The following is a 19136-nucleotide window of genomic DNA, read 5'->3' as shown; positions in this document are numbered from 1 at the left end:
GACCCCAACAGAAAATGCCTGCTGGAAGGTTCTGGAAATTTATGGGCCTGGGTCACCCCAACTCAAACCTGTAAAACTACACCTTGAAAGAACTACAGGTTATTGCAGAATGAAATTGTCCCTTCACTTGTTTATTTTATTACATTCCAGTTCTGTGTAAAACTATTTACTGTAGCTTCATTTTGCTGGGTAATACATAGGAAACGTCATCAAAACTATGTGTCTGCATAACTAAAAAAGAAGACCACATAGAAATAATGAGAGGTACTTCGGTACTTCTACATCTGTAGAAGACGTATAGCTCCAAACTAGACTTCAGAGCTGACTGGCAGAGAAACAAGAGCTTCAAGAAGTTTGTATTCATCCTTTTGCAGAGGGACCAATGCTGACCAGCAAAGAGCTCTTCCGAAAAGCATTTCTCTCCAGTGCCCTACAGCAATCTGCCTGTGGATCAACCATCAAGCCTCTGGCATAAACCTTCAAAACTAAGACAGTATTACACAACCGAGGGCCTGGGCATCCTATCTCAAAACAGAACCTGCATTCTGCAGAGTGAAAAAAAATACAGAAATCTATTTGTCCCAGGACAAACTACAGGAAAACAAGACCTTAGGGCCTTTAAACCTTCTCATTCCACTAAGCGTTTCCAATAGCCACCCCTGATTTGTCAAGACAGCTGAAAAAGTCAGAACAGTCATACTCTGGGAAGAAGGTAAAGAAATCACAACATGACTTAAGCATTTATGTGGAAGCTTTCTGCAAGAAATTTCAAAAGTTCTAATTTTCATCAAGACAAGGACATAAATGTAATGTTTCAGGTTGTTCTAATAGCAAGCAACCACATTAACAATGCTAACCAATGGAAAATATTGTCACACTTTTTCCTGGACATCATTCAGACTTCAACTTTACCACACCACTCCACGTTTGAATAAATTTAACTTCGAGCTCATGTTAAGTCTGCCAATACCTCATACATTACGGGGGGGGGGGGGGGGGGGGGGGCGGGGGGGGGGGGGCGGTGAAGTAGAAAAGTCAAATACCAACCTGAACTTCAAACCTTCCTACAAGTAAAACAACACAAACAAAACAGTAAGGCACATCCTATAGATAAGCATTTTTTTTCATCTGAAAAGCAACAGCACTACAAGAAAAAACTTTGAACACCTTCTGGTTTAAAGCTGCAGGTGTTTGAGGGAAAGGTCATACAAGCTTTAACATCAACATTCAGCATACTTTTTTAAAAATTAAGGTAAACTGATGTAATTTCCCAAGTTCACCACTGTCTGGCAGAGACAGGATATCAAGTTAAAGCCAAATGATCTGGAGGAAATGCCTGGTGACAGGTAAAGTACTTAAGAGGATCACAGAAGGGATGAACAACCTCTGTAATGGAGTCTTTTACAGCATCTTCAAGCCCTTCTCATAGTCACCTTCTTTGCCATTAGCATGCTCAAATGAAACCAAAGTAAACCCCTGAAACTATTAATCAGGACACAGCTTTCCTGTCTCTACGTCTTTGGGAAAGACAGCCAGAGTTCATTCGATACAACAAGTAATTGCCTTCCTCTCCTGTAAGGCAACACAGCAGCTGCTGGCAAGAGATTCCAGAGACATTCCTCCTTCTGAGCTTTGGAGCAAGTCCTCTGGTTTTGCATGTATGTTGTGAGTGTACTGACTTGAAGAAAAGCAGTTACAGAAACTGGGAATGACTGTAATACGCTTATCTGATAAAGTTCACTCTGGTAAACTACAGTTAGAAAGAATTTAATTTTAAAAAGCATTTATTTGGAATACTCTGATTTGACTTCAAGTTTGACCAAACCCAGATGTCCTGGTTTGAAATCTACTGCACCTGTTTCAATTAGTGATCTAGAATTTCAAAACCTTAGCAGGTCCCATCATCTACACCTACTGCTTACAAGTAAAATATACAGTATATGGCCTAGGTTTTATTCTTTTTCTCTAATCTCTAAGATAAATCATGCTTACATATGTTCTTTTATTTATCACACCTGAAAGCTACTCGAAGTCTCAAACATTAAAGGTGGCTTCTCAAGAAGACTGACAACACGTGTCTTTTTCTTAATACATTGCAAGGACTGCAGGTAAAACAGTTCACACATAACAGGTACACAGCCTCTCTTTTCCAGAGATACCAATTCTATTTGCAAAAAGCAATTCAGTTGACATTTCAGACTAAGAAAACTAGAGCAAAGACATTCCTAGCTACAAGAAAAACACCAATGGGAGGCCAAGTAAATTTAAAAACACTGCAAGTTCATTCCCTCTACTCTTTTTCACTATTTAAAAGCTCTGAAAACTCTTAAGCATTTTGCACCAGTCCCTGTTTTCTAACATCATTAAACATGTGAAGATTTGCAAAACGAATCTTTATTTTGAGGCTGACCTTATTTTTGGTCTTTACATATACACACCCATAAAAAGCAATACCAGATGCTCTAACAGGGCCTGCTAAAATCAACAAGGAATCATTTGACTATAATGTTTTTACTTCCACTACATCCAGATGCTCTCCAAAAATACAGTATGATATTATGATAAAATACTTGGAAATTCCCAAGTTCATAGTCTCATTAGAAAAATTATGTTCATAAAATTTAACAAAACAGAAAAACTGCAAGATACACTAAAGTAAGGCCATGTTACTATATAAATTTGCTGTTGTGTTAAGTTCAGGGTTCCAAGACACAATTTCTTAAAAGATAAACAGGAAGCATTAAGGAATTGCTACACAATGCTTGCAGAGCCACTACTGATTGGCAATTTGCCACCTTCCCCTCTCCTCGTTTCCCGCACCATATGAGTAAATCTTGAAGCACCGGTAGGAATGAAAACAAACTGAAGATGTGGTTGGGGGAAAGAGTTATGAGGCACTAAATATTCATGAAAATGTAACAATAAAAGAGCTAACCTGAACAGCTTGCATGTGTGGTGACTGAATGACTGAGGGCTGTGTGGCTTGAATGACACCTTGGGCATGAACAGTTTGACCAGAAGGCAACTGCACAAGAGTTACAGCTGGAGATCTTCTTCCAGCACTTGATGCAGCTACAGAAACCTGCAAAAATTACAATCATCATGTTTAAGAAACATGCCTTAAGATGTCAGCAAGTGCTTTTAGAAGTGATACTAGAAGAAACTGGTTTTGTTTCCATTATCTAAAATAGCTTAGATATGTGTAATTATCACACACAGAAATAAATTAGTTTTTCTAGTAAAAGCCTGGTGTGTATCTTTCCAAATGGTATGGAAAGCTTAAAACTGTCCCCCATCAAACTGCAAATCTATCTTTTCTTTCTCTCCAGAGACTTCATGTTTTCTTTTCAATGAAAACCAACCCCAAGATATTACACACTCAATCTGCTGTCACTAGCATGAAGGTTAAGAACCACCTCAGAAAATGTAACAAAAAATATCAATATTCACTGAAGTGGTATGTTCCTGCAACAACATACAGGGCAGAATGCTCTTAGCCAGGGGAAAAAAAAAAATCCAGAACTGCTTTGAGTTTGCTTTGTTTCTTAGGCAAGAAGCTTATTTTGAACTTAAGCTTTTCAGATCGATGTCTCAATGGATGCAAGAACTTTTCAGACAGCAAATGAAATTGTTAAATAATTTGTAAATTGGTTTAGTTTAATAAATCCTCTTTTTATACATATATTTATATGTCAAGAAAAGCAGAGTTGGAGTGTATCAGTGCTTTGATAGAACAACAAAAATAAAGAACAGCTGTGTCTTCTTTAAGCCTAGCACAGCTGAAGGAAGTGTTCTGTTTAGGAATAATCTGATCCGTTTTTCTGATGACATTTCAGAGCACACACAGCTTTCCCCAGCCCTCGGCTCTCAACCATCATACTGAGGATGAATGGGTTAAGAAACAGTTAAACACCTACAGGCTAAGAAACAGTTCAATATTTATGCCATAACTGTTAAGTCTATTAACAAATACTGAAGCAAAGCAAAAACGCTATGATTGATCTCAAGCTCTGTGTGATGAAACATCTCTAAACACAGAAAAGGAAAATAATGGCAAACATAAATCATACAAGAGATACTCTGTTTTTCAAAGCAAAGTGCATTGCAAAACCTTATTTCTATTTCTGCATGTACAAGAATAAACCCAGACTCATATCTAAAATTCTGGTATTATTCCCTTCCTAACTTGGTTCTCAGCCCCAAAAGGTATCTGGTATGAGCAGTAAAGGTAAAAACAGATGACAGTGAGAAGACAAACATGATGAATGCTGAACACACACACACACACAAAAAAAAAAGTTAAAGAAGGTTTTGTGGTTTTCTGTATTCACTCTGAAGGTATTTTTGAATTCCAAATATTAAAGAAGCTTTCATTCCTGATCCATAACCCATTGCTTGTCTGGGAAACATTCTTTTCTTGAGGCAAGAGAAAAATTTTAACTACTATTAAGATGCACCGCTATCAAAAAGACCAGATGCTGGCTCAAATTATCTTGAAGAAACAATGTTTTTAGGAAACAGAGGCAGGATCTTGTCAACAATCACAGTGTAACTGTTCAATTGTTATAGGAAACTGAACCGCTTTTCGGGAAATAGAACAATTGAGGGCATTTCTAGCCCCCAAATAGAAACAATCATTCCTTAAATGGCATTAAACAGCAATACGTAAATAGGACATACAAACCTTCATCCCAATCTATAAAACAAACATTAATATTATTATCAGAAATTTATCAGGAACAGATATTTGATATTGAGATCTAGAAAGTCTCAAAGATCTGAGGAGTATGAACTATTCTGTGTCAAAGCTGACATCATCCTAAACCCAAGCTTCAAGGAAGGAGCATTCTAACGTCTAAACGTTTACAAAGCATGCTAACTTTTCAAAACATTACGGAGACAATTTCACCAAATCTTTCCATTCACTGCTATCTTTGTGAGAGCTGCGATCTGATACAATACTCTGTGTATCAGAAAGAACTTTCCGAGTTCAACACACACAAAGCAGTACAAGGTGAACAGTTTATGAGTTTGTTTTCAAAACACAATGGGTCAGGCACATACAATCACGAAGTAATCCAGTACTCAAGATTAAGAAACACTACATTCATTTAAAAGCTCCTTATTCAGTATAACCACACACACACAAAACAAAATAAAACCACACTCAGCTAACACTCTTTTTAGACTAAAGTTTACAGTATGACAAGAGAAACTGTTTTATTCCATTAATTCACATAAGAGATTAAATGGGGGGTAGGGTTGAGAGAAGAGGGTCGGCAGTATTTTAAAACTAGATCAAACCAAAAGTGATTTGTTTGTTCATTTGTATCTATTTTAAAAACTCAATTTGATTTGATCACTGTTTGCAGTTTCCACAGAAATCCAAAGGTTACACAATGTGTAACCTACAAACTTTAAAATGTCTATGATTCTTTTGTATTACGTTTGTTTCCTATAACTACGACCGAAAAAAAAAAAAAATTCCAACTTCATATTTTGCATCTCTTTTATAAATATTAGAAATTACTAAAACAATTTCAACTCACATTACCCTTAGGAATATTCAATCTGAAAACAATATATTTGGTGTTAAACGAAACACTAGAACCTTTTGACGTCATCATGTATAAATGCTGACTGAAAGAGACTTGGCAAAAAAATTACTGACATCAGTGATGAGCAATTCTACCTTTAACATCATTACTTCAAGGGCTGTCTGGCACAATGTCTGAAAACAATCCACAGAAGCAACTCGGGAACATAGAGGGTGAAGGGAAGGTTAACACACTAAGCACCAGGTTAAACAGTGGACGGGTTATGTCCCTGGCAATGGCAAAGAGACTTCAGATGTTGTAATGTCCTTTCAGGTTCTATCCACTTAGGTATGCAACAGCCAAGTCTAATAGCTTCAACAAGTATGAACCATGCACACTGTCACAGCAGTATGGTCCCATACTTCACGTATTTGGAAATGTAAGTGCTCCCTCTTCCAAGGGGGGAGAGAAAAGTAGCCAGCAAAAAAGATTATGAACTATCTTCATACTGAGGCATGCATTCTTTCAGAAAAATTACTCATCAGTTATCTGACTTCAAGATGCATTGTCCATCTGAACAGTTACACTGTGGATATACTCACTCCCATCACCCAAGGTCAGGTAACTTTGCCCTACAGAGTACTACAGAGGTTACATTCACATTCAACTCCTCATATCACAAACACTGAAGATACGAAGTACACAGTGCACAGCTCCATCTGATTTCTGTCCCTGCTGTAGAATCTAAACACTACAGGGACTCAGAAGTAAAATGAAAAGTACTTCTGGAAAAGGAAAAACCAAGGCAAACCCATCCTGGACTCAACTAATAAAAGAGCAAAGGACTCCCCACACTCGGGCACCAAGCAGCCCCTAGGAGGAAAAGCTGCAGACAGGGAAGTTTGGTCAATTCCAAAGCTAATCCCAAAAAGCAGCACATAGTTTTAAGGAAGACAAGGTTAGGCTCATTTCAGCCATTTGGTGACAGATATGCTTGAGGAAGCACAAAATGGTGACAAGGTTGCAGGTTTATAAGCTCGAACATCAACTTTGCTACATGTCCTGGACTTGCATTCGTCAGACTGGTTTTAGAGCCTATTCACAACAGCCTGGCAAACCTCTACAGGGCTCAATCTGTTGTGAGCAAGATTTAACACAAAGTTTTATGCCAACAGCCCACAAGGAGAATACCCCTTAAGTGCTAAACCTGAGCAGTCCCAGCTTGCAATGGCTACGCACTCCAGGCTCCAGAAAACTCCCTTTGCTCTCTCATATTGTAAATCGTGACCCATGTCTAGTTCAGGGCCAGCACCAAGAGGTCAACAGACAGACCAGACAGCAGACAGCTCTACTGATAGAACATGACAAAATGTACAAGAAGTGATTCAAAGAAGGACCCATTAAGGATGTAAGATTAAAGTGAAAAAAAGCACAACTGAAAGTATTTTGTCAAATCTGAAAAAGTTGTAAAGTACATTCCTCTTACATTTTTACATTCAGTGTAGCTGGGCGCAGGGCAACATAGAATGCAATGTGGCTTCTAGAAATGCTGCAAAAGGAACACCTAATTTCTCTTTGAATATCAATGCAGATGTAACTTTCCACGATACAAGTTTGACTATCAACATTATCAGAATATTTCAATCCAAATAGACTTCCTTTTAAGAACAGCCCTATATGTATTAATCTAAGAACTGTGCATGTGAGACAGAACCCATGGAGCCCATCTCAAAACAGCTTGAGAAATTATCTAACTTGTACCTTTATTCTTCCCTGAAGAAAAGGCGTCAAGCTTCTTCACAGTTCAGTACACTTCCAGCAGCTTCTAATGACATCCACCCAAATTTTTACAAATTGGTATTTTCTTCCCTAATTCTTCTGGTGGCTGGATCACCAAAACAATACTGTGTCAATTCATTAACTGGCGGAAAGTGAGGGATGCAAGAAATTCAACCATAAAATTGATGTAGAATGAGATCATATTATTTTTAAAATAACCCTTTAAAAACAGAAATTGTCAATTTTGCTTCAATGGATGAAAGATGCATCTCACTTTTGCTAGTTTCCGATTTACTAATTTTTGCTCTTGCATTATCACAAAAATTGCAGTGGTTTATAGCAATATTACACAAGCTAGGAAAAAAAAATTGCTATCTTTTCTCTACTAATAATGTATAATAGGTCCTCCTTAGTATTGGAGGTTATCCCATCACACCATAGTGCTCTAGCTCAGACATTCTTCATGTCTCCCTCTCCCTCCCAACAGAGGAGGCATTAAGAACACTTCAGCACAAAACAGTGTGTGCCCTCTAAAGATCACCAGCTTGTTGAATACCTTATCTGCCTTTTTAAAACTAAATGGCGGGTATTTCTTTAAAAAGCCTGAACTCCAGAGGAGGGAAAAACAAACCCACAACCCCCCCCCCACAAAATCCCCACCTTCTACGCAGTTGTATCCCTCAGCATTTTGCTAGTCATTTGCTGGTCAAAGCCATAATTAAACAAAAAAACAAGCAAATTAAAACCCATGAAATTCTATCTGAACATAAAAAACCCCACCTTTTTACTGTTAGGGAGTCAAATACCAGCACAGGTGCTGAGAAAGGTTGTAGAGACTCTACCCTTGGAAACATTCACCAATTGGACACAGTCCTGGGCAACCTGCTCTGGCTCATCCTGCTTGTGCAGGGAGGGTGGACTAGATGATCTCAAGAGGTCCCTGTCAAACTCAACCACTCTGACAGTCTTTGATAATACACAGAAAACTACAAATTGGGTATTAAAAGATATTGTATTAAAATGCTTTACACCTGATGGAAAAAACCAAGACTGAACAAGTATTTGGCTGAAAAACAAACAAACAAACAAAAACCCCACAGAGACATCTGAAAACGAGCCCTCAGTTTCAGTGACCAGGCATTTTACCTCCTGGTAAGAACTAAGTCATTCTTTTCTCATATTTCTGCACATTTGCAAGAAAATTAGTAGGAGAGACGACTGGAAGTTGGCACAAGGTACATTTCAGGCACTTTACATGGTTGTCTTCTCTCAACTGGACTCCTCCAGAGGCCAAAGTGGGAGGAGGAGCTATCTGTGCCCTTCCACAACAGTCAAAACACTCAGATGCTGCACGAGCAGCACAGCCACGAATTCCTCAGAAACACCCCAAGCTTCTCATCCCCTGCCACCAACAGCAGACGGGAGGTGTCCCACACCGCGCGCAGGGTTTAACCTCTCAACATCTGCCTCTAACCCTCGCCATGAGAAAGCGTCTCACCTGAGCCTGCCAGGTAGGGACATAAGCTAAGAAACGCCTCCTCATCTTAAGCCGAAGAAATGCCACAACAAGGCCTTTCAGCGAGCAGCTCTCCGCCAGGGCTCGTTCCACCAGAACAAACGCTGTGGCGATTCAGCCGCAAGGCGCCACGGGGGTGCCCGGGGGCTCGCGGCTGCCCCGGGCTGGGCGGGCGGCGGGGCCGGCAGGGCCTGCGGGCCCGGCCGCGGCAGGGAGGGGAGCAGCCGGGCGGCGGCTGCACGGCCAGGCTGAGGGGGGGGACCTCCCTGCTCCCGGCCTGCCTGCTCCCGGCCTCCCTGCTCCCGGCCTCCCGGCTTCGCTGTTACCCACAGAGCCGCACAATTGCATCAACCCCACTTTTCGGGACGGCCAGAGAGGGGCACTGAGGGCCCAGCAGCTCTGACAGGTCGAGGCCGCTCTCTAGGCCGTCTGACCAAAAAGTGGGACTCCACCTGTCATCTCCAGGCTGTTACCTCAGCCTGCAAACTGAAATGCATGTGCTTCGTTACAGTGCTACTTGACCGAGATCCACCAGTACTTCAGAGTTACTAGTTTTAACTTGAAAGACCAGAGGCCCATGCCCAGTGTGGCTGAACCTTCACACACAGTACTCAAGCGTTAAATGCTGATAAACGTAAAAAGAGCTTTCTCTGGGACCCGCAGAAGCCCTCATACAGCACTAGCGACAGCTTTGTCTCTAGATCAACACTAAAAATCCCAAATGACAGAATTCACAGGTATGTTCTTTAGACACCATTGCACAAGCCGATCGATTTTACACATAAATCATCCTATAAAGTTAAAACACAAAATTTGAACTGAACTATCAAAAAGATGAAGGGATGACATCAACAGAGGAACCCAAATATATTTCTTGGTTTCATGCTCCATTCTTATAAAAGGAAAAAACCAACCAACAAAAAACAACAACAAACAGTATTCCCAATGCTGCAGGTATCAAAACCACAACAAATGTCATAGGTAACAAAACCAATAACTAAGCATTCATAAATATTTGCTAGTCTACTTTGTGTCTGAAGACTCAAGAAAAAGCAGCTGCATTCAACCTCAGAAATATACCTATAATGCAAATCAAGTATCTAACATACCAAATACATGGCATCAAATCTTACTGAGTAACTTCTAACTTACAATTATGAAGAAATTCTGTAAGGTATTTTTAAAAATCAGTTCCTTTGTTTCACAAAGGGTTTTTGAAGATCCTTCTAAGGGGTCTCTACAGCTTCCTGAAGCTACGAATCTTGGTACTGGCAAGAACATTGTTGCTGTCAAGCACTGAATGTTTCAGTGCTTATTTTTAATATTTGACAATTACTACTATGATATCTTTTATCCATTAACTACCAAAGAAGAATCCAGGTACGACTACCATACAGAATATATAAAGTATATTTTTAGAACTCCAGACACTATCATTGGGTGCACATGAATGAAACAAAACAAGCACACATCAAAAATGTACTTGCAAGAAGACAAAACACGTGCTGTACAAAAACTGGAACTAGGAAAGAACCATGCTTATTTTTATTTGTTTTTTGTTTTCATTATACAACATACCTTCAAGATACACATATTTTAGCTATGTTTGATCCTGCAGCCACCACAACTCTAAGACCCTATTCCCATCTCCATATCAAAATCATCTTGGAAAATGAGAAAAAAAAAAAAAAGTGCCTACTGATCACTCGGAAAAGTGCAGTCTCCGAAAAGCGTCACCTTTTAACAGACCTGATGTTATACCACCCTTTTGTTAAACACTGCAGGCAAAGTTTTTAGTATACCTTTGCTGTTTTTTTCCTATTTAATAACAAGACTTGTAGAACATGAGAGCTCCATACAAATTGATAATTTAAAAATCATAGCAGTTCTGAATATCGCTTTACTGATTCTTCTCATCTTTCCCCATTTCAGCTTACCTCAGATCCTGGGGAAATATGACTTTGGCCTGGCCGATTCTGAAGGTGACCAGGATCTCTCTCTGGCACAGGCTCCACAGCGTTGTCATCCTGTGGTGATTCAACCATTTCCATGGTCATCTGTCTAAAAGGAAGTACATACACATCTAAATAAGCCACCTAGGGAGAAAAGAGCAATTCCAGGCTATTTTATATTTGGAGCAGACAACTAACAAACAACAGAAAATAAACAGATTTCTTAAAGCTATCAGATTAACTGAAATCCTTTGTTCCTGTTCCCCTGTACTAAAAATATTCATTCATACAGCCAAGAGCTCTAAAACAAGTACTTTGGAAAGCTGCAAGAAGAGGCAGTTCTGGAAATGGTCCTCAGGGAAGGGACAAGCAGAGAGTCCCGGGGTCCCGTGCAGTGTTGACAGCAGGGCTGGGAGGGCAGCGCTCCAGAGCAGCTCAGCAGCACTGCCCACAGCAGGTCCCTCATGCCTCGTGTCTCCCACCAGATAAGGTTCAAGTTGACCATCAGCCACGTGCTGCTACAGCCCTCTGGAACCTTCTGAGATACTAACCCCTGGTCAAGATCTACACTTGAATTGTCTTTAAACTACTCGTGGCTCAAGACCCACAACTATTTTCCTCATTTTAAAGTTTTAAAAGTAGGGCAAGTTTCATAGAATAATAAACAACTACCTGACCCTCAATTTAAGCTATGAGTTTAAACGCCATAGCGAAAGCTTCCAAATATATCTGCTATATAAAAATGCAATTACCTCACAGTTGCCTCTCCATATTTCTTGGCATGCCTAGTCATAGTGGAAGGTGTGTTTTAAAACAGAAGACTGGTTCTCCTCAGATCACTTCCTCTCCTACCAAACCCTGCACTGAAGGTGTAGCATCAGGCAGGAGATGGCACTACCGCTGCCATGGCAACAGGTTTGTTTACAAACAGAACGAAGACACTGAAGGTGTAGCGCATTGGACAGGTGGTGACACTAACACTGCCATGGCAACAGGTCGGGCAGGGGCAGGCAGGAGCCCTGCGGGCACACTCCCACCTACACCTTCCCTGCACAAGGAACTGAGGCCGGAAAAGGGAGACAGGATATAGTCAAAAGGGAGACAGGATATAGTTGAGGGATTTAAGAGGCAGTAAATCTCGCTTCCTCGGGTTCAGTTGCCGTAACTAGGGGGCGGCAAGCCTGTCTGAACGCAAAGTTCAATGACTTCAACTGGCTGATAGTTCCTGCAGTTTCTTCTCAGGTCTTAACACCGAGAGATGGAAGAGACGGGGAAAAAGTCTGCTACACACCTGATTCCCAGGCTCCTGCATGTAGTCCCACATGTTAAAAGTTAACTACATTAAATCAAATTAAATGTAAACCCAGCTCCTTTTGTGGCACTATTTTACAGAATGCTCCACAATGTTTGAGGAGAATAAATAAATATTTTATTATTTTTTTTAAATCACCCTTTTTTCCTAGAATAAAGGCATGAAAATATGGAAAGGAATCCAGTCAAATGATGCAAAGAAGCGTATTTCTAGCTTATATCCCTCCAATGATATTCTACTGACCTGACTAGTCCTACAGCTAGTGGTAGCCAAGCAGCACACAATTCAAGATTTTATGGGTTAATGTTAGTATTTCTGCCAACAGAAGTTACATACTCTATGCCAGTATCAATTCAGATTACATTCATAAGGAGACATTTTACAGCTAAAATCTTTCTACATGCCAGACTTGTTAGTTACCATTAATTACCTTTTTCCCTAGAAACAATCTAATTAAAGATCTACTGAAATACACTGAAGTTGAGCAACTCTGGGGAAAATGTTTTCACCAAGCTTTCCACCATTGTTTTCCATAACAAGTTGTTCATCTTATTAAATCAGTCTGGGTTTATATATGCATTCAATATAAAAATAACAAAAACCTGTCTGGTTCATGTAAGAATGTCTCCATAAGCTTCAGAACAGCTCACACACCAAGGGAGATTAAATAATGCATAGGTACTGGCAACATATTAATACCAGTCTCTTCCTAAAGATGGGAATCTAGTCAGAATTAATTCACTTTATACAGGCCCTGAAGTATTTTCTTACCCAAAGCCATCTGTCACAGATAACCTACTGCTGGAAAAAACCCAAGTACTTTTATTCCCACTGAACACACTCCACGGAAATTTTACAGAGAACCATTCTTCATGTTGTACAAAACAGCGTTTAGTTTTTAAATTTTAGCTGAATTCCTCCTGACTGCAGAACATTATAAAAAAATATTTATTTTTACTACTTTGATTATCAGGATTTTTCTCCCAAAGTCTTTTCATCTGCTGTGCTCCAGTAACCGAGTTAGCAAATAGCTATGAAAAGTGCATCAGCACAACAGAAAAGCCAACAAAAAGTTACTCCTAGTATTTTACAAAATATGGTACAGAGAAAGGACTGTATTTTTTAGATTGTCTATGTTAAATCAGAAAAACAACAGCAAATATTATACATGACAATGAAGTGACAAGTATAATTAATAACTTATGACATACATTAAAAACTCAAGAATTTAAATAGATATTCCATCTGTGATTGTGTATATTCTGACTCAACACAAATGATTGCTTATTTTAAATATTTAGCAAACTGGACTAAAATCTGAAGATTTGTATACTGCTTTTAATTAGCGCTTTTTTTTTTTTTTTTGACTAGAACACAGTGAATATTCTTTCTAGAAACACTAAAATCCACTTTTTGACAACCTGGTAATTCTAGTATGTTTGTAAACAGACTAAAAATGCCATCCAAATATAAAGACCTAACTATAGCCTACAAAACCAAAATAAAAATTACAAAGAGCCCAAGTAATCGTAAAATCGTAGTTATCTTGCCATAAAACTTCAATGAGAAAGATGACTAAAGATGCAGCACATAAGTGTCATAATTCAGACATGTTACAAGCTTATGAATCTTCGGCAGACATAACCACAGGGGGTTACTAAACGAGCAGGTGAAGGTCAGTCGCAGTCATTTCAGCCCACAGGGTTAGAAGTGGTAGAGCCACACAGGGCCATGTCACTTCACGTGGGCTTGTCATGGCTCAAGACCACGCATGCCAAGAACTTCTGGATTTCACAGTCCAGTCCAGCTTATCACTGTCTTTAGTGCACTCTCATAAACTCTCGGATTCCTATAACCTGAGTTGTACAGGTTTTGTATAATTTTATCATTAACATATCAAACTCTCTTTAATAAATATACAGAAGAATACAGAGCAAGATCATAACTATAGTTTTTTTTTCTAAAACATCACTAATACAGACTGTGGTAAGAAATAGTTATTAATCCAATCCAGAAACTACTAACAGAAACAGTTTACACATGTATCACACTCAATCAGTCTACACAGCAAGCAAATTCCAATGTATTTATTGCTTTTAATTTTCAAAATAAGAAAAAAGAAAAATCTTTTGCCAAGCACTTAAAATGCTTTACAAAAGCGTATCAGTAGTAGTACACATCATACTTTAAAGTTTTCATTACCTTCCTCCGATTTGAAAGGAAAACCAAGCAAATAGTTATAAAGTATTGGAGTCTTAGGTCCTGTTTAAAATTCCATGTTTCTCTTCATTGCATGATTAATTATAGACAAGCTTTAGTCTCTCATTCAGTATTAATATATTCATTTCTTATATTTTCCACCATGGTTGCTTACCATCACAGAACAATAATTTTAAGTATTAGTCTGGATTTTTAAATTAATAAACAAGTTATACCTCTCCCCTCCCATAAAAAGGGGGCAAAAAATGGCTTTCCATAATGTAGGCAGATACCTGCTTCTTCCTACGAAATAGCAAAGAAATCTTCAGGATCTAGCAGGAGGTTAACTAGCTACTAACATTTCAATACATATTAGCACGTGGTTACGATGAGACTAACCTACAGCAGGTCAGCAGCAGGTAAACACTGATTAAGAAGATGTATATAGTGCACATCAAAAGCTTCGTCAGCTGATAGCAGCAGCATCCCTGACAGAACAATACTGACAGACAGCACCAGCTAAAGCAAAGCACTGCCCAGATGACCTAGAAAATGGGAAGCCATTTACAGCTAAAGGTGTGAACCTTTTATATTTTGGTCCATAGGTAAAAAGTGAAGGCTAGCACCCCATCGGGATGTGCTTTTGTGTAATAAAGAGCAGGAAAAAATCCTTTCACTCCCCCCATTAGTGCTGTTTGTTTGACAATTACATCACTGAATACTAATACAAATATTTAATGTCTCTTGGTGAAATTAAAAGTGCATAAGCAAATTGACACAGTATTTTGCATAACTGGAAATGTGTGATTATAATGAAGTAGCCAGAGACATTTTAAAGACAACTTCTTTATTTCAACAATACTTTATAGTTCAGAGACTGTTTACAAGGGTGGCTTATTACAAAAAAAATTGTAAGGGGCTAAGTATCAGCCCTTGCTCCAAATTTCCTTGAAGGTTTTTATTCACAGGGAAGTTACTAGAAGGCAAGGATGTGGATTTACAAACACCTGTTTTGCGTTTATTGATGACCCCACGGTGATTGCGGAAACTCTCAGAATGCACTAGTTTCAGAAGAGCATTGTGTTTTCAGTTCTGAAGCCTATAATCTGTTTGACTACACTGCTTTGTGAAGCACACGAGGAGCTGACAAGGCGGCCACAGCGTTCAGCCAAGTAAAACGCGCAACAGTGCAAGAGACCAGATTCTGAGTGTAATCTTTCTGTTTTCAGTATCAGCAGAACACTAAGTTTCCTGTACTTCCTGAACTCTAACGTGTTTCCTCGTTTTCTTCCTCATCATTTTCTTCCTAGAATACCTTAACAAGAGCCTCAAAAAAAAAAAAATTAAACCGCCGATCTGCCATTACTGGAAGCAGAAGCCCGCTACCGTCACTCTGCATCTGCCTCAATAATCCGGAGAGGACAGCGCCGAGGCTGCGGTGAAGCGGACACACGGTTCCCGTTCATAAGAGCCCAAGCAGCCCCTGGCTCGGTAAGGGGACCGCTGAACCACGGGTATCTGCGGAGTCATTGAACGTGCGGCTCCGCTCAGCACGCGGTGGGATGGCTGACACGGCACACCAAACCCTCGCACTCTAAACAAGACCTCGGCTCGGGGCCTGCCGTCCCGGGGCGCGCTGACTGCAGCGGGAAGGCACGCTGCCCCGTCCCCTCCCTCGCCGGACCGCCGACAAGCGAGTCGAGCCGGTCTCCCTCCCCAGCCCCGCTCCGGAGGAAGGGCCGAGCCGCAGCCTGCCAGGCCCGGCGAGCACCCCGGCTCCCGGGCTGTAACGGAGCGTGGCGCTCCGCACGCCCCCTGTCTCGGCCTGTCCGGGCGCACCGGAGCTGCCCGACAGAGCCGCGCCGGGGGAGCCGGGCCCCGCGCGGCTCTCCCAGCGCGCGGCGCGCTCCCAGCCGCCGGCGGGGCCGCGCCTCCGCCCCCTCCTGCGCGCTCCCGGCGGCAGGGAACGAGCCGGCCGGCACAGCGCCCCCCTTCCTCTTCCCCTCCCCGTCCCTCCGCGCTGCCGGGGCTGGCCGCTGCCCTCTGCGCTCCCCCGCTCCTGGCCCGCAGGGGGTCGGGCTGCGCGCACACGTGTCCCCGCCCCCTCCCGCACTCACCCGCCGCCCTGTACGTGCTGCCCCCGTCACAGGGGGTGGGGGGGATTGGGCCGGGCGGAGCCGCACGTCGGCCTCACGTCAGCGCTGATGCAGCCGCGCCGCCGCGGGGGCGCTGAGGAAATGGCGTCTGCGGCGACTCCCAGCCCCAGCGGCCGCGGAAGGAGGAGGAGCCGGTGCTCTGGCGGGGCCGCCGATTGGTTACGGGGCGCCAAACGGTTGGCGGGTTGGCCAACCGCTGCCGCGAGACTGCGGGCAGCGCCTCTCATTGGCTGGGGGGGGCGGGATCAGCCTTCTGCCGGGAGTGGGGGGGAGGGGGGGGTCCACCTCTGACGGGGGGAGCGTGGCGGCCCGGCGGGGTCTTCCCGCGGAGGCGGGCGGCGGCACCGGGCTGGCTTGGGTCGGCTCGGGCCGGGCGGACGGCCCCGCTCCCTGGATAGGGCTTGCACTCGGGGTGCACGATAGCAGGGGTGCGGTGCCGGCCGCTCGCCGCGCCGGCTGGGCTCCGCCGATAAGGGCGGCTGGTGGGCCGAGACGCGCCGGCCCTCGGCGGAGCGGCTTCCCCGCGGAGCCCCGCCAAGGCGCGGCCGGCGCGTTCCCCGAGCCGCCCCCAGGGCTGGTGGTCCTCGTCGCGGTGCCGGAGTAGGGAGGTAGAGGGAGACTTGCCGAGGGACCGGCAGCGTCGGCCGCCGGGACGGGCAGCTCGCAGGGCTGGTGCTCGCAGCTGGTTCTTAGGTTCTGCCGGTGCCTGGAAGCACATCCCTTACGGCCGTCATTGCCGATGCTGCGCGTTTGTGCTTTTGAAGTGTGACATCTTGTTTTGTACTTCCTCGGCTAAATAAACGAGAACTTGCCAAGAGATAATGTCCGGGAGCTACGTGTGTGTTTGCCCGCTCGGTGCCGCAGGACACGCTCGAATGTCATGAGTCATGTTCGGTCCGTGCTGCGCGTTTGAGCATTTCTTGTTCCAGGAAGTGTAAGGCCAATAGTCTCCGTTTCAGTAATACTAAAATGCTGTAAATGCTTGGGGCCTAAACGCCGTTACTAGTGGTGTTTTAACGTTGTATGTCTTACTGCTGCTCAGTATTTTACAAAGTAGTGCCAGAAGGGATCATACTACAGTTAAACTACGCATACTTAGCTTCTGAAGGCACAGGCTGTATTTACCCATTTCTGTGTGGTTGGGTTTTTTTCTGTGAGAAACTATTCAATAGTGTGCTAAATAAGAATGAAAAACCGAAGTTAATTTCACATGACACTTTGTGATTGGAAAATTGGAGGATGTGTGTGTCAGGGTTGGTAATAAGTCCATACAGGTAAAATATTCAGTTTTATTCATGGAATGAAGAGAACTTGGATACCGCTTTCCTGTGTTTAAAAAAAGCCAAATAACTCTTACCTTTGACTTTGTGAAAGATGAATTAGATTTATTTGCAAAGGTTTTTGCCTCTAAGCATATAAATTTGTTAATTTGCATCACAGAAGTTATTTAACACAGCTATCAAAATCACAATTTAGTGCAAAGTAAACAGAATTTTTAATGTCCCTATTGCTTATGCAAGTTTTTCGTTTTCATCCTACATTTCCTTTGTTGAAATACTGAACAACACCCCCTTCCTGTTTTGAGTTCTGTTTCCCTCCTTTTGTGTGTTTCATATATTTTACGTGTCTTTTCAGGGTTTTAAATAGGAGTTTCTCTTCCCACGATTAATAAACTTCTGGTTTGACAGCGAACCCATTAGGTACAATATTGTTATGCCTATTCATCAAAATGTGTGCTTTACTAGAAAACCTCTGGTCAGTTAGAGAATGTTTGATAGAATAATAAGATAATCAAATGAGCAGGCAAGTGTCAACCTACTGAGAATAACTGCTGAAGCCTTTGGAAGAAATTCTGTCTTGTCTTAGTTACTCAAAAAGCCAAAAGTAGCTGTTGTGATACTAGTAGCATTTCAAAAATATTTTTGAAGGTAGAAGTCTGATTACAAACAGGAAGAAATTCCATATGAGTGCGTTGAATAACGGAAACCACTGGAGCGAGTTATTTATAAACAAGCTGAGAATTTCCATGGAACTCTTACAGCGTGGATTTGGAAAAGCAGTTATTTTCTATTAGTTTCCAAGTAAGCCATAAGCAGCTTTGAAAGGTTTAACTAAGAAGTTATTACTATTTATACCTCTTCTCTCTGATAATTTAATGAGGTGTATCAGAGGAGTGAGCGAACTGCCGAAGGGATTTAGTCCATGGTGATATAAAGACGACTAACCAGCTTCAGCTCGTGATACGGCTCACAGGACTTGGTGGGCTGGAAGAGGAGGGAAACGAAGAGGAAGCATTGTGTTCTTACTGTGGCGGGCTTGGGGTACAGTATCTGTTAGCTAAGACCAAAATGACCTTTGCTACAGAAGTGCATCACTTTAAAATGGTTCTAATTAAGTTGGCATCCATCCCTGATACAAACCAATTGAATTGCAAATGCCAAGACCAAAAGCAATCCATAAGAAGGCTGCTGCAGGCCAAGATTCTTTATGATTGTCGTAATTTACACAAGATGGTTCTGAACATAAATTTGAAATCCAGGCACTTTGCTGCCATCAAAATGACTGCTCAGGTCATCTTTTCTCTCTAACCTGAAATGTCCAACCTGATGCATATTACATCTATGTAATATTCAGACAACTGTTTTTACATATTGGGTCTTTACAGCTACCTTTTAAATATTTTTT

At 41.9% G+C, this 19136-nt stretch overlaps 1 protein-coding gene across 3 annotated transcripts in view; it reads right to left on the bottom strand.

The window, feature by feature from the left end:
• CREM (cAMP responsive element modulator) overlaps positions 1-16483 on the bottom strand; it is a 35863-nt gene extending 19380 nt beyond the window's left edge. For 2 of the 3 annotated variants that reach the window (XM_086467116.1, XM_086467117.1), the window contains exons 1-2: positions 16413-16483; positions 10770-10893 (exon numbers count right to left, since the gene is read on the bottom strand). In XM_086467116.1, the coding sequence (XP_086323242.1) occupies positions 10770-10889 (120 nt within the window). In that variant the 5' untranslated portion in view covers positions 10890-10893; positions 16413-16483. Of the gene's footprint in view, positions 1-2935; positions 3083-10769; positions 10894-11536; positions 11578-16412 lie in introns of those variants that run through there. The other variant, XM_086467114.1, reaches the window with a different exon arrangement.
• Between the last annotated feature and the right edge of the window lie 2653 nt (positions 16484-19136).

Source organism: Leptosomus discolor, chromosome 6, assembly GCF_034619465.1.
Source record: "Leptosomus discolor isolate bLepDis1 chromosome 6, bLepDis1.hap2, whole genome shotgun sequence".
Lineage (NCBI taxonomy): Eukaryota > Metazoa > Chordata > Aves > Leptosomiformes > Leptosomidae > Leptosomus > Leptosomus discolor.
Note: the sequence above shows the minus strand (reverse complement) of the source record. Positions and strands in the feature narration are given on the sequence as shown.